Below are 25,691 nucleotides of genomic sequence, written 5' to 3' on the forward strand. Positions count from 1 at the left end.
TACCAGTGAAAAGCCACATTTCAGTCACACAAATATAAATACACATAGACACAAACATTAACATAAGATACATAATGCTTATTCTCTCATCACACAAAGTTAATTTGATTTTTTTTTAGAATTAAGTATGTATATTAAAGTAGGTTCCAAATGCATTTGCAGTACATGAATTAAAACTAAGGAAAACATTAATTAACACAGGTTACAAAGATCTTCAGCTGTTCACAAGATCAAAGTGTAGTTCTTTAAAACATGATGCACTGGATCGAGTTAAAAAAAAATGATCTAAAAACCAGCGGAAAAGGACCCAAATTCCAAAAGCCTGCCAGAGAGGGTTTTCAATAACCTGTTCAGTCAAAACCACGTACATATACACATCTCTTAGTACAAAAATCAAAAGAAAACAGAACATGATGAAGAAGAAGTCAACACTGGTTAAGAGAGGTTGTGTCACAGGAATACAGCTCTGGAAACACTTTATGTAGAGGCAAGATGCAAAATGTTGCACTTTAACAGTTCAACCACAGATTGACTGAATCAGGCTTTATGTTTAACATCTCTGACCATATTGCATAATCTAAAGAGAAAAGCTTTGAAACAACCACAAACATGATGAAAACGCTTGGTACATGTGCAGCATGCTGTATGTCAGAAAAAAAGGCTGTAACTCATATCATCACCAAGTCAAATCTGTCAGCACTTAAAGCTGAGATCAGACTTTTGCACTGCCTACAGTATTGGACAAGTACCTCATCAGTTTTTTACCGGGCCTTTACCAGTTTTCTATAAAGAGTCAAACAGTTCTCTCTCTTAATTGTCTCATGTCCTGGCAGAAAACCAGTTTTTCAAAGACTCCAGAGTTTCTTTGGCACTCTGTCGTTCTGATGGGTTTTTGGCAAGCATCCCTTCTGATGAATTTACTCTGAAATAGAACATGTAAAGATGATGAGAGTAGGCATTCAAATATTACCCATAAACAGTATGTCAGTGTTACTGATAGAAAATGTCTATACCTCTGATTGGTATTTCTCACAAAAATCTCGGGGAAACGCTTGACTCCTCACATTTTCCCACATCTGCAACAAAGTAAATTAATATAATATACTAACATATATTTCAAGGTAGGGTATTTTTAACATCCTGGTGGAGTGTAATTTAAACATTTGTGATGAACATCTGTTTCTGTTCAATCAAGTGTACAGTTTTAAATATGTTTTAAACTAAGAAATTATGTGAAAATGCCGTTAATATTTTAGGTGCTCAGTATGTTTTAACAGATGCGTATGATTGTGGCTCTTTGACCATAAGATAATTTTACATGTGTAATCGTTATCTAATACATGTTTTCAGGGTCATTATGAAGTCTGTCATTATGGGAAGGCATGTGTAATATGTATGCTGTGGAATGATGCAATACACTGACCTTATCTTTCTCCATGTAAGTGGAGATTTTCCACAGAAGCTCAAAACAAATCAGTCCAAGAGGAAATATGTCTGTTTTCTCATCATAATTCACGCTTTCCTTCTATGATTAGAGAAATTTAAAAAAAAAATGTCTTTTAGGTAGTTTATCTCAGACATGTTTGTAAGACATTACTTAATTTCTCCAACCCTCTCTTGTAAATAAATATGTGAATTAAAATTCTTATCCATATCTATAAATATCTGTCAATGTCAAAACTCTCAGATGAATATATCTTGGTTACAGTTGGTACTGGATGGTAATTTTAATCCAGAAGAGTAAACTACTGTATTGTTCTGATCAGTGATTGTGCAGTTAAAACCGTTAGAATCTTGACAAAAATAACTCACCTGTTCAGGACTCATGTAGGACAGTGTTCCCCTTCTCCTACTTCTCTCCACTGGCCCGCCATTTTCATCCGCCACTGTAGTCACAAGCCCAAAGTCTCCAATCTTAACTGCATCATCGTCGCCAAATAATATGTTATCTGGCTAAAATATTATTTGAAAAATACATATCAATAACAATGACCAGTAAAATTACAAATAATAAACTACTTTAAAAGAACTATAACATTTTGATCACTGTCTGTGCCTGCACACCACCTGCGTTACTGCTACACTTAACACAGTCACCTGAACTGATCACCCTGCCATAATCAAAATAAGTTCTATGTGACAGTATAAAATGAAGATGAGAAACTAAAATACCTTTAAGTCTCTGTGAATCAGTCCCTTTGAATGTATATATTCCACCCCTGTCACAACTTGTTGAAATATTTTGAAGATCTCCTGTGTTTTCCTTGGTGTAGTCCCCATATTTCTCTCCTTTAACCAGGTAGATAACGTCCCTTTTTCACAGATCTCCATCTGAATATACAGGTAGGGCTCATCCTCATTTCTGAGGGGGTAAAACATATAAGACCTATAAAATACATACATTTAGAAGGACAAGGCATTTTTAACACTAATCATGAATCTCGTTTGGTTACTTTTCACCTGAAGAGGTATTTTCAATCTAATTAAGGAAATAAAACCACAGTTTCTGACACAGTCAAAATATGACTTGGATACATGCATTAATATCTTCTTAAGGGCAAATGTCAACATCTTGTAGACTGTATTATAACAAAGTTGCTACATGAAAGAGGCTGTGTTACCAGCATGTCAGAAAATAAACATTTCTCACAATGGAACTAGATCTTGGCTATCGCTTTCATATGAGTGCGACATTTTTGCCCCAGATGTTCCAGACTCTTCCAGAATCCCAGATGATTCTGATGCTTCCATCCCGGATGAGCCTTCAGTGTCTGTCTCAGGTGGTTCTGATATATGCATTTCATGAAGTTCTTTCTCTATATCAGAGCTGTAGGCACCATCATAGGAAGCTTCACTGTGGATTATTGACCTAAGAACAGAACAGAACAGAACAAAGGACATAAACACACAATAATAATCTTACATAGCATTTACATTAATAGCATTTACACAGGAAGTACGGCAACAACAAAATGTAAACCAGTATTTTTCCAAGGAAACAGCCATAATGTATTCATTAATCATGACAATTAGAGGGAAAGGTCTTACTTTAATTCGCTGTTGTCCTTCCAGTGGACAGACTCTGGCCAGCTGGTGATGTAACGGACAATATTGGGATGATCCAGTTTTGCCAGGGCCTTCACTTCACGGTCAGCCTCTCTACACAACACACAACAAATGCAAGTACTCTTTAAGAGTTTTTCAAAAGACCTTATTGGCATTTTCCAAAAGGGGCACTAATACTGTTCTATATTGTTCTTCATAGTGAATGAACATACTTTGTGAATTGTACTGTCTTCACAGCATAGAATTTGTCATCCACTTTATGTTTCACTTTAACAACACTCCCATAGCCTCCAGATCCCAGTGCCTGGATCACATCAAAGTTACGGCTGAACCTAAAAGAATGGAAGATGAGTTAAATATTTCCAACTTATGCTAAGTTCAATTAAAAAATGTTTCACTATTGTTTCATAGTGTGTACCTGATGCAAAGATCAAAATTTAGAAACAGAGCACTGTCATACATTACATTACATATGTTACGTTCCGTAATTTTAAAACGTTCACATGCTTACCCATACTCCGAAGTCTTCCTTGTCTTGTTTTGGTTGTCACTGGGAGGATATATTCAGTTATTAACTGAATGACTGTTACCCCTCCCCCTCTCCCAACACACACACACACACACACACACACACACACATAATTTTAGGACCAAGATGAGTAACTGAGATTTACCTCCTTTCACTTTGATTCTTTTCTCCATTCACCAGAGACCACTGATTTTCTTCTGACTTCTTTACCACTCCATTACGACTCATGTCATACAGTACTTTGTTTACTGTAGATCGTGATTCACCGAGCCTGCTGGCAATCTGAGAAGCTTTCAATGCTTTTCTGTCGTTTTCTGACGTTTCTGTGAATACATTCATAATATCGTTTTCATGGACTGTCTTCTTGTCGCTACTCTTTGCTGCTGTAGGTGATGCAGGTGATGTTGTTTCCTCCGGTTTTCCCAAAGACCACAAAGGTGGCTGTGAATCGGTTTTGGAAAGGCGTCCTGATTTGAATAGTGCATATAAAACACTGTTCACATCCGAGGCTTTCTGTAATCCAACAGCTTTGGCAATTTCTAAAGCTCTGTATTGCTTTCCTTTCGTTAAAACTGAACAAATTCTGTCTGTCAATTTCGAATCTGCTTTACGATCAGATGCCATTTTATGCATAAAGCTAATTATTTAGCTAAGAAATTTAACTACGGACAGATCTGCGTCACCAAGGTGCTGAATTCCAGTGGTTGTAGAGGCGATTTCCCATACACTCTGCAGTGTTCTAACATATGAGCGACTGAAATATTTACAAGTCAAGTACCACTTCGTGAACAGCCTTGAGTTTCGGTTTCGTTTCTTCCGAATCGCAAAATGAGCACTATGTTAAATGCAAGTCATGCTGGAAGTGTGATGTAGATCAGTAGATATAACTTCGATTTCCGGCATGCGATGCGCTACAAAGTGGTGCAATAAGTTTAGCCAATACACGCACGGTTAAGCCAAGACAGTGTAGTAAATTTAGTCTTAGCTTAATTTATATATATATATATATATAAATGTTCTGTCTAAGAAGGTAGTTATACTCGGGAGTTGTCGTAGCAGATTGACTTGAAGGGCTGCCTAACATCATTTGTGATGTAGTTTTGGTTCACAGTTACAGTTTCACAGCGTAAAAAAGGCAAACTCAACTCAGATTAATTTAAATTGTCTGAGCTCGCAAACTGAAAATGTTGGATTGCTCCCTAGTCTCCACTCTGATGCAGTTTAAAACATTGTTCATGCAACATTATTATTACTTTATTTTATTTTTTATTTATTACAGAAGAGGCTGCAGAGATTTTACAACTGGAAAGAGTAAAGCAAATGTTACATTAAATAATGTATTGCAAATAGTACACGTTTTCTAAAATTTGCCTGAATAGTCCCAAGAAGCTGACAGTGTTTGTTACACCACTTCAAAATTGCGTTAACAGATCCAGAAAATACACATTTTGACTAATTTTGACACATTTTTGACTAATTGACTAATTAATGTGTGTGTGTGTGTGTGTGTGTGTGTGTGTTCTTTCTAATAAAGGTATGTTCATTAGAGATGCAGCATCCTACCTCACTATGTCTATCTGCTCCAACAGACCATGCCCCTGCATATGCCTTCCAGTTTCATGTCACATTTTCAGAGTTATGGTCTCTGGGGTTTGTAGTTAATTGAGGCTTGATTGCAACTGTTTTTAAAATACATATAAAACAAAATGCCAGATAAAAAAAATCATACCAGATTTTTTATACCTTTAATCCTCCATGAGTCAGATGCACTGAGTGAATAGTCTATATTCCATTCCAGTCACAATTCAAAATCTCTCTGGTGCTTTGTGTTGTCCCCATGTTTCTATTTTTTTTTAAAGCATGTACAATAATGTTCCTTCCTCAAAGAACTCCATTTGAATGTACAGATAACCTCAACTCTTTATTTCCATTTTTTTCACATAATTTTTTATGTCAACAACATAAAGTGCACACGTTTTTGAACGAATTAACATTTCCTCATAAACGACATGGTGCAAACATAGCCACAGTTGATGAGGTAATTTCAAGCCGTTGCTGGAAAATCCATAGACAATTTGCTAGTGTTAAATATACTCGATTGAATTTATCTCTGAAACCATATTTGTTGTCTAACACATGTAGCATCCTGGGACAACATAAATAGTTTAAGAGTTGACAGAGTTAGCAGTGGCAAATTTCGAGTGTTGAACTGATTTTTAAAAGTGTTAAATCAAAATTCAAAAATCTCCTTTTTAAGTAAATGTTAGTACACAAATTTTTTGAATGTCTGTTGATTACGCTGTGCAGTTATGGCCCAAAATGGTTTCTGACTGATTGCAGTCTCGGGAAGAGTGCCTGACTCACAGTGTCCATGGATCCTGGCTTTGTTTCTCCATTGACACTGGAGGCTAAGGATTATCCATCTTTAATGATTTACACATTCCCATGTCAGGTGATTCAGACATGTCTATCATAGAGGATTCAGATTTGTTTGGCTCAGGTGATTTGGATGTGTCCAATATTGAAAATCCAGGTTTGTCTAGCTCAGCCACTTTGGATACGTCCATATTTGATAATCCAGATTTTTGCATCTCAGCTTCTCCTGATTTCACTGCTTCCATGCTAAATCTGGAGGTTAAATGATAACATACTTTACTGAGTGATAAAAGTTAATGAAGAAAATGTTATTGCTCCTCAGTAGCAGCTACAATAAAAAAAACTTCATGTGCACACTCAGTTTGACAAGTAGAGGTTCAAGAAACTCTTAAAATGAAAATATGGCAAAGGGATTTTTTTGCACTGAAGACCCCACATTTTAAGAGACATGATTCTAGACTGCTAGGACTGTCAGTTCACAATCAGTCTGCTTATAAGTACAAATATCAATATCATAGCACACCTCCGCTATGTCACATCATGGTAAGGTACATTGTAAGTCAACATTACATAATCAATAGTGATGCCATTAGAGAAATCGCAAATGTAGATACCCACTCTGTGAATCCCACTATGTTTACCGGATACATTTTTACCCCATCCCAGGGGCATAACTAGTGGTGAGCAGGTAATGCGGTTGCATTGGGGCCCATAAAAATTGGGGGCCCGTGAGTGTGGGCTACTTTGATTTTCTCTCCTTTTCTGTAATGCACGGTAGATTGTTGCCTATTTGTAGTGGCCAAATAATGTAATTGTGGCATCAGCTGTGCAGTGCATTTCACTGTTGCCGGTCATTTTAAACCTGCCTGCTTCAAAATACTTCTGCTGTTCACTACTGACATTACCTCACCATGCGTTCTGGTTAAGTAGAATGGGCTGGGGGCTCACCTTGACCATCCTGCACTGGGGCCTGGTTTTGGCTTGTAACGCCACTGTGCAATTGATTTTGTGTTTGGCTTTAAAACACTCCCAAAGCCTACAAAGCCCAAAAGTGTTAAAGGTATGGGGGAAACCAGAAGTACAACATGAAGTTTAGAACAAAAGGTGAAATGATTTATTGGAAACAAATTGATTCTGAATTCAAGATGAAAAGAAATCTTACTTTTCTCTCATAATCTGTATGAATGTATTTTCACACTTAACAGTCACAAGTGTACAAAGCTCCATTAATGTTTAAAGTGTCAAAGTAAAACATTAAAATATCCACCCTGCATTTTGAGTTTGACTTTTCGTCTGACTTTGGGAACCACCAGGAACAGAAAATGTTATAAAAATTACAAACATGGTACATAAAATTACTGTTAAAATGTTATACCCCCTTTCCCTATGACAGAAGTCTTTACCTCTGCTCTATGCCAAAACTTCTAATCTGTCCATCTCCCAAGTTCCAGCCATTTTTCTCTCTTATCATGTCTACCTTGCTCCTCTGAATCATATCACAAAGTTGTGTGTTCACCTTCCTAAATGACGATGCAAGTTCTTTTGTAATCTGGTCAACCTTCAACCCATCACGGTTCCACACATCTTATGAAACTTGCTCTGGAAGAATCCGTAGCTGATGGCTACGGATGTTTTCCAGACAATGAAACTGATGGCAGCCCTCAAAGCTTTCGGTTTTGATTTATTAAAGCAGGACAATGCAGGTACTCACAAACTGTTGTACTAGTTTATGTGTATTCTTTGGCAGTGCATTGTGAAACATGTGTAAACTACTTCCTTGTCACTGACACAGTACATATATATTGTGTAATCTCCAGGTGAACAGCAGAGATGAGCTCGTATACTTTTGTTGTTCCAGCTACGTGGGCAATATGAAAAGTTCTGATGTTTGTTCAGATTGTGCCTGTTCTTTATAGAATATTAAATATTTCAGTATAGAATGTGACATCAAACCCACAAAAGACATATGTTCTTAAGTGTTCTTTCCTGTTACTGTTTGTGGATTTTCTTGATCAAGTGCAAAATATAAATTCATTGTAGACATTTTAGACCTGACCATTTTGTTTAATCGAAATGCTTCATTTTACAAAAATGAGTTCAAATGGTGTCTAAGAAGGAATATCTGTAACTAAGTCTAGGTTACAGTCATTGCTTAAACAGTTGACACACACTTTCCTCATTGAGGTGACTCACTACATTGCTAGTCTCATTTGATCACATTCAAACTTTATTATTGACTTATTTAGATTTGTTTATTTTTGTGTTTATAGTATAGGGATAGTAGTATTGCAAGTTATGCGCAGCAAGGTGTATTAAATATAACAATTGCATTGAAAACATATAACATGTACCGTAAATTCCTGATTCAGATAGTATTGTCATGTTGATCTCATTGCAAACTAGATTGTATTATAGCAGCGTCGGAGAGTGGTCGTGGCCCCGCCCCTTTTGCTATGTTGGGCAAGTTTCACTGTTTGTTGTTTGAAGTAGATGTGTGACGTTTACTGGTGTTTTTGGGATATCTGTCTCTATGTTTTAAGTTTTAATGTTACAGGTAGTAATTTGGGACGTCATCATTTTGGTGAAGTGTAGCTGTAGGACAACCAGGTTGGTTGTCCTACACGAAATCATTAATTGTCAAATAAAATATCAGATTTTGAAATTTAAAATGTTTTATGTTCTTTCTCTAAATATGTGATTATCATCACGCAGTATCATACTACAATATAATCAAATATACAAGTTAATGTAATTCAGAAGGAAAACAAAATTGAACGTCTCGTATAATTTATACCTTATAGAAACACACTGGAACAACGTTGCGATATCGATGTTGATTCTATTTTTCAATATCAACACTTAATTAATTAATTCAATGTTGACACAACACCTTAACCCATGTTGAAAAATAAGACATTGAAATAACGTCACGATATCAACGTTGATTCGATTTTCAAAATCAATACATAATTCAACGTTAATTCAGCGTCGACGCAAGTTATATTCACCAATGCTGTAAGACGTTGAAACAAAGTCGCGATATCAACGTTGGTTCGATTACCAAAATCGAAACAAAATTCAACCTTGGTCCATGACGTTGACTCAACCTTCAGTAAACGTTGAAATGCCGGCTGGGGTGGCAACAGGTTTTGTGCTTCTGATTCACATCTTTATATCATTCAGCAAGTATTCCTTTCACGTATCGTAAAGGAAATAAACAGCCTATCTGCAACAAGTTGACGAGACTGCAGGTAGCCTGCTATGCAACACTTGCAACTTAAAAGTTCTGTTTGCTAGAAGGACTATTTTCTCAGCGGGAGCCATGAAACGGCAATCAAATCATTAGAATGAAACATTGTGTGAAGTTTCCTTTATCGTATAATAAGCGGGGTCCTGCTCGTCCTGTCTGGATTTATTTTTCGATAATGACCGGCGGACTACACATTATTACATGTTCGATTGTTCTATATTGTGCAGAGGTGGACAAAGTACACAACTCCATTACCTGAGTCAAAGTGTAGATGCTCCTGGTCAAATATTACTCCAATACAGGTAAAAGTTGCTCAGTACTGGAGTACTTGCTTTTAAAAATACTTAAGTATTCAAAAGTACATTTTCTTTTTAATGTCGAAGCATTGTTGTATTGTTGCCACAATGCATTTAGAGCCTAATGACTCTGAAACAACCTACTGAACGCATTGACTTGCTTGTAGAATAAAAAGCTTGTGGAATATGCTAAAAAGCCTATAGAAACACAGCAAAACACAATCGAAGGCTTCCTCTATAAAAGTCAAAAAGTGTATAGCTTCAGTTACATAGGCCCTAGGTTAACTCAGATTGGCCTTAAAAGGCTAAACACGTTATAATGTTGTAGGGCTAGGTTAATTTTACTTCTACTGCGTAGCATTGCCTGAAATCAGAGCGGCTCTGCCTGAAATGTGACAGAGCTGGATGACCCTCGTCAGCGCTTGACTCCCGCCCGCCCTCGTCTCATTGGGACCGTGTCCTACGTGAATCTACTACCTTCGCGTGACCTTACTAATAGTACTGTGTTTATCTGACAAGATTAAAACATATATTTCTAGAAGGACTTTTGTCCGTAACGTTAACTCGGCATTTCTGCCAGCTAACTATACGTAGCAGTACATTCACACTGGACCTGGTGTTCTGTCCCAAATGGTTTCCAAGCTAAGTGGTTTCCGTACGTGTTCACACGCTGTGTTAACAGTAGCAGTTGTGGTCTGCCTCTGCCACCAGATTCGTCACACATTCACAAACATATTAATCGCGATTTTCAAGTCGCATCTCATATCTACTGTGGCGAATATGATTGTAACTGAGCAGTAAGCACTACATCAAAGCCACCTAAAAATGTTTGGCGATCACAGCGCGCGAAAGTGTGCGGGAAGCAGTTAGCTTGAAAACCAGTTGATTTAAAAAATCTCAAACATATGGCCTTAAGATATGGCAATGGGTGAGGAATCTTCCAAAAAATGCAGCACGCACTTGACTGACAGCATTGGAGTAGTTTACTGTGAATAGTTTTGTAACGAACACTATATGGCCTGTCGCACTTCAGAAAAGAAAACTCGTCCACTGACTTTAAAGCTATATGCTTCAAAGTAATGAGCAACGAGAGCCTTCACAGAAATATAGTGGCGTGAAAAGTACAATATTTGTCTTTCAAATGTAGTGGTGTAAAAGTCATAAGTTTCCAAACAAAATAACACTCAACTACAGATACTCGAAAAATGTACTTAAGTACAGTACTCAAGTAAATGTATCATTACTGTCCATGTTCTATGCCAATTAAAAATGTATTAAATACATGTTGGAACTGCAATTCCATATCTTTAAGTTATCCTCTTTGCATTAGAACATACAGCAGTTAATATTTTGATGGTATCTCATGTGGTTATGCTCCATCACATGTTTTAAATCTATTACACAGTGAGTATTGAACTGAAGCTTGACTTTAAAAAATTATATCGCAAATCAAATCGAAATCACAATATCTGTCAGAAAAATCACAATTAGATATTTTCCCCAAATTATTCAGCCCTAATAAAATCATTCAGTTAATTACACAAAGGTCATGTATGTTGAATTTCTTCCAAAAGTAACTGATCTTATTTAGAAAGAAAGAGCATTTGCCAATATGCACAGAAAATGGGGAGATACTTCCTGATATACAGCTTTAAAAATCTGCATTCAGACTTTTGCCTGGAAATACAGTTATTTGCTTCACCTGTCTCATACAAGCACATTAAAGTACAGAAAGGAAATAATATCATGAGGAAATACCAATATATCTTTGTTTGCTATAATGGTCTAGAAGTCGCCATTCAAAAATGAGATTGCACATTAAAAGTCTTTCTCCTTATGTTCATTATGGATCATATATGTATCAGTATGTTCGGTTCTCTCTCAGTTCTTTCCTCTCCCTCTGTAGGATGGAGGAACATTTCTTCAGCTCTGGTACCAGGTCTCTGGCCTCTGGTCTGTCTTTGGGATCCTCACACAGCATGCGCTCAATTAGCTTGTGCTATATCACCATCAAGATGCAAATCAAATGCACAAAACATTAGAACAAGATAGCAAGCTAAATGGCTATAGAACAAATCCCATCTACAAGAGTCTTTTTTTTTTTTTTTTTTTTCAAATAAGAGATAACCATGCAGTCCAGTACCACTTAGCATTACGTTACAAAACCAAGAAACCATTATTCGTACCTCTTAGTAACGCTGCAAAGTGATTAGACTGTGATTAGTTGTACAGATCAGTTAATTTTTCCTGCTCTTAAACAAAGGAATGTCATAGCAACTGTACTTACTTCAAAGCAAAATTTTGAATGGAACCGTTGTGGAAACTTTTTACTTCTTACATCTGCCCAAATCTGTCGGTAACAGATAGAATATAAAATTATGCTTCTGCATTTTACAGTGTTTCACAGATTAAAAAGAATCACAAACAGTAATAAGATTTATAGTATCTCTTTACATTTATTGTAAACATGATTCATGATCTAATTTTCGCTAAATGTTAAAAGGAGTCTGGAATATGCCTTGTACTCGACATAGTCACCAGCAGAAAAGAGCTTCAGACTTATCCTTGATCATGCTCCAGCACTACAGTACTACAGCAGTTTGAGCAGAACAGTGTCTTATGTTTTCACCCCTGAAAATAGCGCGTGATGTGTTATTTCAATTTTGACACTGCTGTGTCTTTCTCTGCCTTTTCCACAGGCAAATTATTAATAAACACTAATAATTGGGGGGGGGGGGCAAAAATATTTCACACATAAGTAAAAATGTCCTTGTAACACCCCCAAAAATCTGCCCACCTTTTGCTTTTCCATGCCAGTTTGTAGATTGTAGAGGAGCTCAAAGTAGATGAGTCCAAGAGCAAATATGTCAACCTTTCTGTCATATGTGGTTTGGTTCCTCTGGTGAGAAAAGTTAAAGTGAATTTGAAAGATTAGAATTTGATTCTGAAAATATAAGTAAACCATGCCACGTTTAACTTTTGGTAAACAAGGTGTTTAGCTTCATAAATTCACAAATCATAATAGCCTGATATTGTCCAAGTGAAAACTCATCTATATGAAACGTTCCCCTGTAACAGGAACAGTGATGCACTGGTTTGAACTGCGACCTAATTCATTCACTGATGTCTTGAGATACCTGTTCAGGGCTCATGTAGGACCTAGTTCCTGTGCATTTCGTTCTCTCAAGCAGATTTTCATCATGATCATTGTCTGCTGCAGTCACAAGCCCAAAGTCACCAACCTTCACCTCTCCATCTTTCCCAAACAATACGTTTGCTGGCTAAAGACACCAAAAACACACATCATTGTACAGCAAGCTCCTCAAATTGCATTGTCTACAAATTGTGCAGACAGTTATAAAAGTGGAATGCTTTAAATGAAATGGATTTTCCTGCTTAAGTGTGCCCTACCTTTAGGTCTCTGTGTATAAGATTCTTGAAGTGAATGTACTGCACTGCATCCAGGACTTGCTGCACAATATGAAGGGCATCGGATCTACGATTAGGACGGCGATGCTCTACATTCATTGTATCAATCCACACCTTAAGAGTGTCCCCTGGGCAAAACTCCATTTGAATGTATAAGTACTGTGTGGTTGAATTGCCACTAGAGCTTAAAATACAAAAAATACATATTTTAATGAATGCAAGAATAAAATTTAAAGAATGACAACTGTGATAGGGATGTTCTTATCACAGGTGGATAGTTTTACTATCAGTTGTCATTAGCAAGATTTTAGAATAAGTTACAGGTGGCTGTGATGTTATTGTCATGTGATGTGATGTAACTGAGGAGAGAACGTAAATATCAAATATATTTTTGGTTTACTTGAATGAGGTAGAGTACCTTGAGGCACTGAAGCTCTCAGAATTTTCATATTTGTATGCGGTGTCCTCAATCCAGCATGTGTGGTAGCGAACTATGTTGCAATGTTGAAGGTCTGCTAATGCGGTAACCTCTCGCTGTGCTTTTCTGTAAAGAGACATTATTCAGTCACAATGCTAACAAAAGCCTACAAACACATTTCCACTGGTGCTATATATTCCCTTCTCAATAAAGCATTGAATATAAGACAACATATCAAGATAATAAAAAAACCAAAAACTGTCAACTCTCACATGAATAGGAAAAACTTACGTTGTCCATCGAACAATCTTCACAGCGTAATCCTTCCCCTCAAGATCTTGCTTTGCCTTAAAAACATGTCCAAAGCCTCCTTTCCCAATCTTTTTTATTGAACTAAATTCCTCTTTAAACCTGCAAAAATACAAAAAATTGTAGGTAACTCAAAACATAACACCACACAATTCTTGCATTGTTTATTACAATGGCCACAAATAAGCAACCATTCTCAGTGTTTGGGGTACTGAAAATACATGACAAATTTCATGGATTACTAACAGGGAGAACATGAAAGTGAAATTTACCTGGACTTTGTAGACGGGCTAGATAAACTCACAGTTGAGACCAAATTGGGAATCTTCGAAGTAGGGAAAGCACCTCCCTATTTTACAAAAGATGTACTTTATTCAGTCATTACATAAATAAAAAATAAACAAATAATTAAGCTTTAAAGAACAGCTGCATGAAATTTCTCTTTCAGATATACTGTGGATTTTAAGAGGTGTTAGGAGCTGTTAACTTACAGCAATCAAAATATAAACATGATTCTGTCCTAATATATTATACAAGATTGAAAGTATAATATCATAAATACCTCGTTCATTTTGATAGGTGTTAACTGGAAATTTGCTGCTAACCTAAACAGAGAGGGAAGGAAAGCAAACATATGTAAAAACCACGGAGTTTCAGAAAACAACATCCCAAAAACAAATTCATTTTTAAAAAGAATTACAATGAAAAATCTAATCAAAAGTACTCACTTTCTTTTAGGCTTGGTATCTACAGGGCTCACGACCTGTAAATAGGGCTAAGTTGTATTATAACATATTAGGCAATGACAAATTTTGTTGTCTTTTGTCTTTTTGTTTTCAAATTAGGCTTTCTTTCTTTCTTTCAGCATTAGTAACCTGCCTAGTGTAACTATAGCACACTAATTTAGGGGCACTTTGCAAAAATCATAAGAAATGCGAAACATCGAAATAAATAAATATAACTGTAATGCCTGGAAAATGCTTGAAGAGGACATACTGCTTTAAGGGGCTCAGGACAAGAAGAATCTTTAAAGATGATTGAATGACTGCTACTTGTGTCTTCAGTCATATCCTTTGATGAGCTTTGGGCATCCGTAGCCTCACTAAAGGAAGACAATTCTCATAAATACAAGGTTGCATGGAGCATTTGCGTGGGAGTCCATGCGTGGGAGTCCATGCATCATGGAGTCAGTTGAAACTTACATGGTTGAGGCTGTGGGTAGGGACTCATCCTCAGAAACGGTTGATTTAACTGACACCTGTGCATAAAGGTTTAGGAATTATAAATTTGAGCAGAAACAAATTCCAAAGTGGATATGTTCTGATACATCATATCTAGCTCAACAGTCATGTGGGTCTTCTATATAATACCATGTCTGGGAATGCTGAGCCTCCTTCACAATGCCATTGACGTAAGTTATTAATCACTTTAACAAGGATGACACATCCGTTTACAACTAACAGTGATTCATGACTAAAGTACACATACTATCATTTCAATCACTAGACATGACAGAACTATGAGGGGCCATAACTCATGAATATGAATATGAACATATGAATGTACTTGCCTGACTATTCCAGTCAGACTGCTCTTGAAGCTCACTCCAGGCCAGCTGGGCTGCATTCTGCTTTGCCTCTTTTGCCGTCTTACCCACTCCCTCAGAATACTCCTTCTTGTCCATCACCACTTTGTAAACAAATCTGCCCAATGAAATGTCATAATCAGTCTAGGGATACATTGAAAGAGTTTTTAATTTCCATCAAAATATATTGAAATTAAAACTCACTCTGGATTATGGGCTGGTCCTCTCCTCTCCACTAATTTGAAATCATGGACCAGTCTCATTTTCTGACAGTAGTGGTTCAAAATGCCTATGTAGTTTTTGTCTTTGATGGTGATTTGGTAATCTGCAGCCGAGCTGAGATGCAAACTTTGAAGTTTGCCACTAAAGAATTGAAATAAACAAACACCAAAAACACTAGAATTACACAGACACATATTTGCACCAGCAATAATATGGCATTAAAGAAACCACAGTTTAGATCTGTGTTCTCCAGTCCTGGTTCTGAGAACCTACTGCACATTTTGGATGTCTAAACACCAGACTGCACTCAGAAACTAATTGCCAAGCCCTTGATTATCTGAGGTAGGTGTTTTATAGTCAGGGGCAGATCTAAAATGTGGGTCACCAGGGACAGAATTGGGGAGGGCAGGTTTAGATGAAAGACAGATTCCAAAAATGTACACAATAAAACAAGTTTAGGTCTTATTACTGTACCTTATAGAAGTGACTTCTCCATTTAAAGCACTATTTTCACTGAGGGTCACTCCGTTACAGTTTTCATCAACCTTGAAAACAAATTTGATGGCAGTACATATTATTAGAAGCTGCTCAGTGTAAGTGAATAGACAAAGCTGTTCACAGGTCATTATCATTGTCACCTGAACGCTCTGCTTTCTCTGGACGTCTTCGTAAACAAGTCTTGCAGCTGCCTCTTTCGCTTCTTTCTTTGTTCTCCCAGAGGCCAAAGGAAATTCTTTATCGTCACTGGTATACTTACAACAGCTATCAAAAAAGTGACATGATAATTAAGTGAAACATTGGATAGAAATTATGATAGATTACTTGATACATGACTGGTCATGCAACATTGAACAGGTTGAGAAAACTGTTTTGACAAGAAAACTTAACATCTAAAGGTTATGAATGATCACTTACTAAGGAGTTTGGCCAGGCCTTGTTGACTCAACAGGAGTGAACATTAATTTGGTCTTGTGAGAATATTCATTTAGCCAGCAAACAAAGTTAACTTGAGATATTGCTGCAGAGTGTCCTGAACTCTGAGTGGGTAGGGGTGTTTGCTGAGAAACAAAATAAAATAAATGTTATATTTATCAGTCTAAAACAAAGTTTATTTCAGCAAAAACTCTCTTGACGTAAGCAGACTACAAACAGTACAGTAAACAAGAAATCACCTTCAGAGGACTGACCATGAACATTAAGCTTTTTATGAGTTTGAATATTTCTCTTACAGATTCACTGTTCTCTGTCTCCCTCAAATGATTCAAGGCGATTCTTGCTGCATTTTGTTTTGCCTCCTTCTTATTTGCTCCAGTGCCAGCAGGATATGCCTGACCACATACTACAGCCCGTATGGTGAACCTGAAATCGCAAAAGTGTAAATATATATATACATACACACACATATCACTTAAAGTTGTTGAAAATGGGTTACAACACCAATCCATTATCAAAACGTGTGAATACATGCACTTCACAAGGAAGCATAAAGTTATATCTTTCTAAGTATGTGTTAATCATAAAAGCTGACTCTGTCACTCGCTCAACCAATATAACTCATCCTGACATTAAAGTTAGGATGTTATTGTCCACATGAGTGACAGCCCTAACTTAAATATATGAAACGACAAGGTGGCAACATCATATTTACTTGTTGATACATACATATATTATAAAATGGAACCCAGCAATCTTCTGCTGTTGACATACTCCACTTCATATAATGCAAGTTAAAGAATGCAGCCTGTTATTCACATATACATTTATTATAAAGTTTCAAACATGCTAGAGGCATAAGCTTGACGAATAGGAGCAACAATGACTCACCTTCTGATATGATCCGGACCCTCGATTCCCACCTCTTCATATTTAACTGTGTTGCGAGTTTTTTGTGCGTATTCATTGAGCAAAGCAATATAATTTGTTGTCCCTGATTCCATTGCTACAACTGTGTAAACTCCTGCAGACTTTAATGAAAAATGCTAACACAGGCTTGATATCTCGGTATTATCGTCCCGTTCACTAAGGGAAAAAATTTGTGGTGCGATCATTACCAACAGCAGCCTTGCTGGCTATATGTGCAACGTAGCTCACATTAGGCAGTGTGCTTTAGAGACAGCCAAACCTCCACCTTCAGGCCCTTAAACCTAACACACACTGATGGACTTTCGATTCTTGTACTGTATCTACTTCACGTACTGAAAGTTTCGATTTCCCCAAATTGTGTGACATACTTAAAGGCAACAGACATGCGCTCTCTGTGTCCAAAGAAAACCACGCGCCTACATATGCCACGCCTACTTGGAAGGCATTTAAAGGAGCATCGGACCACAGCAATATTGCTTTGGTCACTGCCTATATTACAGTACAGTCTACTCAGGTATGACGAGAGATGGGTAGTATTTCAATTAAATGTATTTAAAATATATATTTAATTACTTTTGAGTATTTTGTAATTTGTATTTTGCTGAATGGAAAACAATCAGATGTAATTCGTAACAAAATACTTTGAGATATTGTATTTTGTGTATTTAAAATACTTAAAATACTTAATCAGATATGTAATTTTATTCTCAAGTAAGTCAAGAACTTTCATCACCAGGTTTACTATAGGACTACTAAATATAGCCTCATAGTTTTTGGCTAGATGCAAGTAAATCACATGACACATCCTGTTGGGTCCAGTGGGCTCGCTGGGAACTGTTTGTTTTCCTCATGACCAGTAACCCAAGGCAGTGGTTCTGAACTCCGGTCCTGGGGGCCCACTGTCCTGCACGTCTTTGTTTCAACTCTCCTGATCTCAGAACTGACACACCTGATTCCACTGATAAATTAATCATCACGCCCTTGATTAGCTCAGTTAATGAAGAGTTAAAACAAAGACATGGGGGGCAGTGGGCCCTGAAGTCTGGAGTTGAGAACCACTACCTTAAGGTAAAGTATGTGGTAAAATATACTATACTAGATATTGCTCACTTAATGTTATTATAGGACAGAAGAATAGAGCATTTAGCAAAAAGCTGTGCTCTAATACTAGTGAATTTATTTGCTAGCTTGCTTGTGGCATTCTAGCTCATGTCACAGGCATGCTCAGACAGCCTGGGATGGTGGAAACTTGTGGTTAGTCTTATGGAAGCCTTCATTATCAATAAATCAGGCTAGCTACTTTTGTTCCTAAGGACAAAATTAATGTCTAACAGCTAAATTTAGGCTTTTTTTTATTGCAGTTAATCTCTCATTCAAATGATTGCTTGTAAAGTTAGTGATCTAGGAAATCAGTTTAGTCCACTGTTGCACTTACTGTAAATCAGTCCTGAAAAAGGCATCCGCTAAATGTCTAAAATGGTGTTACAGATAATTTTGTATGTATTTTTGTATTTTCAGGTAAGTTACTTTATTTTAATTAAATACATTTTCTGATACCCATACTTTGTATGTTATTTTGATACATTTGATTAGCAAGTGTTTGTAATTTGTAACAAGCTACATCTGGGTATGACTACAATATTTTGCAAAGCAGTGTAAGAAAAAAAATATTTTTGGTCATAACCGAGTAAACGTTTCTAATAATCTTACAAGGGTTTGTGCTGTACTGTTTTAATACAGGATCTATGAAAACCTGTGAAAGACACGTTTTCCAAAGTGGCGGCTGTGATTTACATCTGGCTGACTGTGAGAGAGACAAGTCAAATAATGCTGACAACTGTGAAATTGTTAATTATGATATACCACTTAATGACATACTGTCACCCCCTGCAACCAACTGTCTCCTTTCAATTTTACTACGGCATTTCTGTTTGACACACCACATTAAAATGTCCAACTCTTTATTCACAAAAAAGAACAATGCACATTTTAATTATTGTACTACATAATACAGGCAGAGATCATCGATAGAAGTCAAATAAAATTACACTACTTCAAAACATACTTCCTTATTACTGTGCATAGCACAGAATATGCATTTTTCTGCATCCTCAGAACGTCCAAAACTTTTACTTAGTCACGATATCTCCAAATATAAATAACACCGATAACTAGGTGTCCACATTGTGAGAGAACCATCTGGGACACAGACAAATGGCTCTTGTCTGTATTCTGTCTCTCAGCTGCTTTAGTCATCATGGTCTGCTGCAGTGTCACCAGGACAATTTGAGCTTAAGTCCTCCTCATCTGTTCAGTGGGAATGGCATGCAACCACATATCAGCTAATGTAAGTGCAATTCCAAAAATGTATTTGTGTACAGTATGTATGTTCTAATTTTCTTACAAAACAGGCATGAAGTTCCCATGCCATTCTTACCATTGTAGGTTGTTCCACACCATATGCAGTAGAAATGCACCCCTCTCAGATAGGATGTGATAAAATGCAGCTTGTCTAATGACTGAAAGACACAAAATGAAGTAGTGACAGGTATAATATGTGAATAATGAATAAGAGTTTTTCTATGTACAGAAACATTTTTAGATTAAAAATAGTGTCTTGTTTTGTAAGTGATGACATCACAGAGCGTACTGACAGTCAACTCATCCTCCTCTGCTTCATCATTCTTGGATTCTTCTTGTTCATCATCCTCCTCCTCCTCCTCCTCCTCCTGATTTAAGACTTCTGGCCAGTACCACTGTTCTCTTGGGGTTGTAATGCCCTATGCAAAACAGGAGATAATAAGATAAAAATAATCAAAACCAAAGTTCCCACTGCAGGAGCTGCTATTTGTGGAATGGATGGATGATTTGGAATGTCTGCCCTAGTGACCTTCTGAGTGTCAAGCTGCTCACAAGCACGCTGACTCTTCCTCATGTCTCCTTCAATCTGTCGTTCTTCTCTCTCCGTTCTCTTCCGTGTTCTTTGTAAAGAACGATATCCAGATTGATACATTAACAGGTGCCCATAGAATGTCAATTCAGAAGAGCAGAATCCACATAACAAATATATACATACTGTATAAATATATATATATACACACACATACATGGGTCAGTCTGTGTCACATCAGCCAGAATCCAGGAAAGTGGTTGCAGCACCATTTCAGATTTTGTTCAAAGATTGTCGATTGAATGTTTGCGTCCCAAAACAAAGGCCTGTAAAATATTTTTGTTCAATTCCAATGTTTTTATATTTTTTTGGCCCTTGATATTTTTTATTTTTACACTCATGGAAACACCTTATCTGGGAAGCCATGTTTGGGCAATAATATCTTGAGAAGTATTATTCCTAGCCTCACCAATTTGTAGAATGGAAGACAAACTCAGTATGACTGAACCATTTAAAGTTTGTACTGCATGCCTACTGATTTTTTATAAAGCCTTAGATTTTTTGTACCCAAATGGTATCAATCATTATTTTTTCTTCAAATACAATATTTTATTAACTTTGTGCCAATATTTGAGGTCTCTACCACTAATGCACATGAAGTTATTAAGAACAAAACAAGGCATGGTAGCATGTTTTGGTCATTTTCATAGGATCAAAATGGAATGTGGGGTAGCTAGTAGGAACATGAAAATGTACATGGAAATAGCTTAATGTATGGTCATTTAGTGTACAACGTGCCAATATCCTTCATAGATAATTACACATAGTTAAAGGCATTGTTTTATCTCTTGGAAAAAAAAATCCATAATGAAGAAGCTTATTATCTCCACTTTGTGTGTCCCAGCCTCTGAAATACTGACTGGAGTAAAGAAATGCATGTTTTCTATAGGCTCATTTTACTATAGGTCATTAATGCAAGCTACATTCCTGACTATCAGGGCCTCATTATAGAAAAAGGCATTAACTCTGATAGATGCTATATTCTATGAAGTGGTTAAATTTTATGTCCCATATTTAAAAAAAAAGAATAAGATACTCAACAAAAAGTAAATAACTTTATTGAAAATGATGTGCAATGTAGCAAATTATGCACTAGAAATGACATGTGACATAATAACATGTAATAACATTTAACTTGAAGAACACGACTGAACTGGGTACATGTTTCGTGTTTTCTTTATAAGTAGAATCCCTATGTTCCATTATTCACTGATTCATGGAGATGCTTAGGCAAAAAAAAATGTTATCCTGAAATGGACGTTTCTGGTGCCATAGGTAAAATATCTCTCAAATCTGGTTCTTTTTTTTGTAGGAAGGAAAAACAGAAGGACATTGGCACTTTGTACCCTCAATGCCCATAGATCAATAAATTTCCATGTACATTTTATGTTCCTATGAGCTACACCACACACCATTTTCATGCTATGAAAATGAGCAAAATATGCGACCATGCCATGTTTTATTCATAATACCTTCATGTCCGTTGGGGGTAGAGACTTCAAATATTGGCAAAAAATTAATAAAAGATTGCATCTGCAGAAAAATGATGACTGATATCATACTGGTGCAAAAATGTGGCTTTGTAGTACCCTCAATGTCACTCTCGTTTAGGAATTTTGCACTTTTTTTCCAAATCTAAGGCTTAAAATAAAATGGCATGCACTACAGGCGTTTAAAGGTTTTGGCATGCAGAAAACATGTTTGTCTTCCATCCTACAACGTTTGGTGAAGCTAGGAACAATATTTGTCAAAATATTAATGCCCAAACATGGCTTCCCAGATAAGGTGTTTTTGAGGCAAAAAAATGAAATAATATCTAGGGCTGAAAAAACATGAAAACATAGAATTTGAACAGAAATACTTTACAGGCCTTGGTTTTGGGACCCATGCATGATATAGACAAGGTCTGAACAAAATCTGAGACGGTGCTGCAACAACCTTATCTGATTTGACCCTGAAATGACCCATATACATACATACACACACACACACACACACATACACACACACATGTATATATATATATATATATATATATATATATATATATATATATATATATATATATACACACGCGTGTATGTTTATTCTTTTTTTACCTGAAGTCTTCTAGTGATCTTTTCTCTGCTTGGTGTTTCATTTGCACCTTTTGCCTGTAATGTTCAAGCTCCTCCTCTGCCTTTCTTTTCTTAGCCTCTTCCATTCCAATACCACCCCTGTCTAATTCGGTATCATGACAACCAGAACAGGAAGATACACATTACTTTCCATCCTTACACATCACATAAATTACTACTAAGGAATGGTGGAGCAATTAACAAGGCATTTAATATTACTGGGGGAAAAAACAGCAAACCTGTTTTAATGTTGAGTGGTATTGGTTCAACTCTGCCTGCCCCTGAAATACAAGTAAACAAAGTTTACACATAAGTGTCTTTCAGTTCATTACATCATCCTCTCCAATACGTTAACAACCACTGACCTTCTTTGCCGAGGCCTTGACCTGCTTTATAACCCATTTTTTGCAGCAGCGAAAAGCCTTTATTTTCTTTGCTGATGGAGCTGCTCAGAGCTGTTTCACGGCTCTCTCGCTCCTGTTCCTTGTAGCTCTTTTGACGGTTCTGCAGATTTTTCTCTTTATGAAGTACCTCCCGCCTCATAGCCTCTTTAGCCCGCTTCACCATTGGTACGCCCGGCCGCACGTCTGATCTAAACGATCAGAATGGAGAATTGTGGCATTTACTGCAGGAAAAACTCCTCTGTTGTATGGTGTGACTAGTTTACTTCCAGTGCATTCAGCAAATAGCTACTTCACTGACTTAGTTATTCAGTTTTAAGATTCTCTGACATCTCTGACATGAACGAAAGTAGCAAGCGATATGTATTAGCTCGGTCATTAGATGCTTTTGATCACCGATCGTCCTGACCTCACTTTTGCAAGTTTAGTTTGAGAGAATTTAACTTATATTAAAATAATAAATGAGAAGACTGAATTATGTTACTTTTCCTCACTCTCCAATAAGACGAAATACTACAGTTGCCTCAACTATTAAGTACGCCTGCACTGAAATTGCAATGTAGTTAACCTGTTTCTTCTAACATCTTGATTTCCTTCATACACTTGACTTACATTTGACTGAGAAAAGCATCGGACATATAATCGTCTTCTTCGTCAGCCATTTGTTACTACAATTTTGATCTAATGATTGTAAATATTGTATCTATCTGATGGCTCACTAGCTGCGTTAGAGATGGATCCCTTGTCTTAAAGAGTCCGAAAGGTACAGTTTACGAAAGTTGGGTTCCTGATAAATTAAAATGTCCGTATCGACATACTTTTTCTCCTCACGTAAAAACGTTCATTTGATAAAAACAATATTTAATGGACATTATATCTCTGAATGAGTTTAAGTAATGTGCAAGCTACCAAATATCAACGCTACGTAAAAAATCGCAGCCCGCGTCTCATGACAACAAAAAAGTGGTTCCGATCCTCTCATAATAAAAGCCTTTCGTGTAATCCTTTCTTAAGCGATACACCCTCCTTTAGGTCTTTATTTTTTAGAAATACCGATAGTACGTTTTGGACGCTGCTTGGGCTCCATCCATGCATTCGTTCAAGATGTTGGCTGTTACACACTTAGTTATGTCAAAGCTAAGAATAAAATATGAAACGAAAACAATAAAGCATAATCAGCTAAGAAGTATTTTGACGGAATGTTTTCAGCCTGTTCTATTATGTATCTGTGTGTTCTTGATGGAACATACATTAATTGTTTAAGTTATATATATATATATATATATATATATATATATATATATATATATATATATATTTTTTTTTTTTTTTTTTTTTTTTTTTTTTTTTTTTTTTTTTCGGTGACGGCTTGATGAACTATAGTGTTAAGAGTGTTAATGCAATGAGTTGAAAATCGCTATACAAGTCAAAGGATTTAAAAAGTACGCGTGGTCATAATTGTTTTTTGAGGGGGGCAGTATTGGTACTGCCAACCGGCTCTATTGGGACTCTATAAAACATTTTTTATAGTGTTAATTCAATATCAGCAAACATATCTCGTTCAGTTACATCTGTTAATGATCCATTGCACTGGTTCGACACTAAAATGTATTTTTGAAATAAACTAAATACCGCTAATACCAAAGAAACAGGGGGATTTGTTATAGTAGAATTAAACGTAATGGTAAATTGACACAGGGGGTTTCAAATGGCCAGGAAAATGGTTCCCTCTTGTGGTGATCACGTGTGACATGCAGTATATGCTGGCTCTAGGACCTTTTAACCTAGCATTTCCAGCTCTCCAGCTCATGTGCTTCCTTGGAAAGAGGTGTAAACATCTAGCAAGCTACAGTGAGCGTATGTCGCAAAGTCCTGCATGTCATAGAAGGAGACTCCTTCTGTGCTTTCAGCATTAGTATTTAAATAAGTATTTATGGTTAAATTTGCGACAAAAGACGAACTAGCTTGACAAGGTTTGTGAAAGAAGCAGCCTCTAATCAGTATTGTCAAAACTGGTCGTAAACAGGACGTCACAGAGGAAGTAGACCTCACTACTGGCTTTCCTTACTTGAAAAGGTATGTAGCCTGTAAACCTAATCTAGATATCATATTTAGCCCACTAGACCTTTAGATAGCTAGCCAACTAAGTCTGTCGGGTTAATTGAAAAGCGAATTATATAAAATGAAATGTTTAATTGACACGTGTAGGTTATATGTATAGAATAACCCATATTTTTAGCTCTGCTAGCCGGTCAGCTAAAGTATCCAAACGAGGGATAGCTGGTTATAAACATAGCTATCGTTAGCCCGTCAGGTTTGAATGTATGCTATACTGCTAGTAAAGATAATGAACGAGGATTGTATAAATACAGGAAAAGGTTTGACGGTATGATAATGCTAGAGATTAGCCTTTTGGTTTAAACTGCTTGATTTTAACGTTGCGTGACGTTAATGTTTTTTTTTTGTTTTTTTTTACTGTGCAGGAATATGTGATGTGATGTTACCGCCTTAATATGTCACTACTGGTAACTGACCCTGTAGCTAATTTAATTTGCTTGACAGTGCTATAGCACAGCTCAAAAGTTGCTTTTATCATTAGCAGTCATAGTTTTTCACTCCGTATCATTTTTGTTTGCTGATCCCGCGAAGGCAGGTTGACAGGTCCTGAGATGTATTTTGTGGTCTTGTTCGTGAAAACAGGCAAAATAAAAAAGATATTGCTGACAGCATTGTCTCCAAGCTAAGACACAAGCGTATCAGCCAAATTAGCTAGACAGCTAGAGCTATTGCTCCAGTGTTGCTATCTTGAAACCTGTTTATGACATTGCTAGACTTCTGTGGATATTAAATCAAGCGAGTGTGTTATAAATGAATGTCAAA

The 25,691-nt window shown here is 36.7% G+C and overlaps 4 protein-coding genes across 6 annotated transcripts in view; 1 reads left to right on the forward strand and 3 right to left on the reverse strand.

The window, feature by feature from the left end:
* Nucleotides 1-819: 819 nt before the first annotated feature.
* Nucleotides 820-4,219, reverse strand: pkz (protein kinase containing Z-DNA binding domains). The gene is given in 11 exon segments (XM_030772292.1): nt 820-909; nt 911-922; nt 1,014-1,076; nt 1,424-1,525; nt 1,813-1,953; nt 2,173-2,362; nt 2,651-2,869; nt 3,049-3,159; nt 3,279-3,398; nt 3,578-3,616; nt 3,741-4,219. Coding segments are annotated over 11 exon segments (1,566 nt in total).
* A 6,835-nt stretch (nt 4,220-11,054) lies between these two features.
* Nucleotides 11,055-17,615, reverse strand: eif2ak2 (eukaryotic translation initiation factor 2-alpha kinase 2). The gene is given in 19 exon segments (XM_030771649.1): nt 11,055-11,516; nt 11,805-11,867; nt 12,315-12,416; nt 12,655-12,798; nt 12,929-13,130; nt 13,365-13,490; nt 13,656-13,775; nt 13,946-14,022; nt 14,236-14,278; nt 14,402-14,436; nt 14,670-14,810; nt 14,812-14,931; nt 15,244-15,376; nt 15,463-15,621; nt 15,955-16,025; nt 16,119-16,242; nt 16,396-16,538; nt 16,710-16,839; nt 17,305-17,615. Coding segments are annotated over 19 exon segments (2,184 nt in total). The 5' UTR covers nt 17,418-17,615; the 3' UTR covers nt 11,055-11,378.
* Nucleotides 17,616-19,349: 1,734 nt separating this feature from the next.
* Nucleotides 19,350-23,518, reverse strand: gpatch11 (G patch domain containing 11). 3 transcript variants are annotated; one of them, XM_030771973.1, is made up of 8 exons: nt 23,424-23,518; nt 22,776-23,002; nt 22,650-22,691; nt 22,393-22,513; nt 20,234-20,324; nt 19,998-20,123; nt 19,781-19,862; nt 19,350-19,650 (listed from the first exon to the last, which is right to left on the reverse strand). In XM_030771973.1, the coding sequence occupies exons 1-8, from the start codon at nt 23,471-23,473 to the stop codon at nt 19,592-19,594; spliced, it is 798 nt and encodes a 265-aa protein (XP_030627833.1). In that variant the 5' UTR covers nt 23,474-23,518; the 3' UTR covers nt 19,350-19,591. The 3 variants fall into 3 exon arrangements, with proteins under 3 accessions (XP_030627833.1, XP_030627835.1, XP_030627836.1); XM_030771975.1 differs by having other exon boundaries at nt 22,393-22,509; nt 22,643-22,691; XM_030771976.1 differs by lacking the exon at nt 22,650-22,691 and having other exon boundaries at nt 22,393-22,509; nt 22,772-23,002.
* Nucleotides 23,519-24,664: 1,146 nt separating this feature from the next.
* klhdc3 (kelch domain containing 3) overlaps nt 24,665-25,691 on the forward strand; it is a 28,389-nt gene continuing 27,362 nt past the window's right edge. The window contains exon 1 of the mRNA XM_030771196.1: nt 24,665-24,887. The gene's annotated coding sequence lies outside the window, so the exon portion shown is untranslated. The remainder of the gene's footprint in view (nt 24,888-25,691) is intronic.

Source organism: Chanos chanos, chromosome 4 (assembly GCF_902362185.1).
Source record: "Chanos chanos chromosome 4, fChaCha1.1, whole genome shotgun sequence".
NCBI lineage: Eukaryota > Metazoa > Chordata > Actinopteri > Gonorynchiformes > Chanidae > Chanos > Chanos chanos.

Excerpts from the sequence above, each read along its gene's own strand:
- gpatch11 (XM_030771975.1), bottom strand. The coding sequence starts at position 23,473 with ATGGCTGACGAAGAAGACGATTATATGTCCGATGCTTTTCTCAGTCAA. Across the intron at positions 20,325-22,392 it reads AGATCACTAGAAGACTTCAG|AACACGGAAGAGAACGGAGA; the intron begins GTAAAAAAAGAA and ends TTCTTTACAAAG. Across the intron at positions 20,124-20,233 it reads AGCAGCTTGACACTCAGAAG|GGCATTACAACCCCAAGAGA; the intron begins GTCACTAGGGCA and ends TGTTTTGCATAG.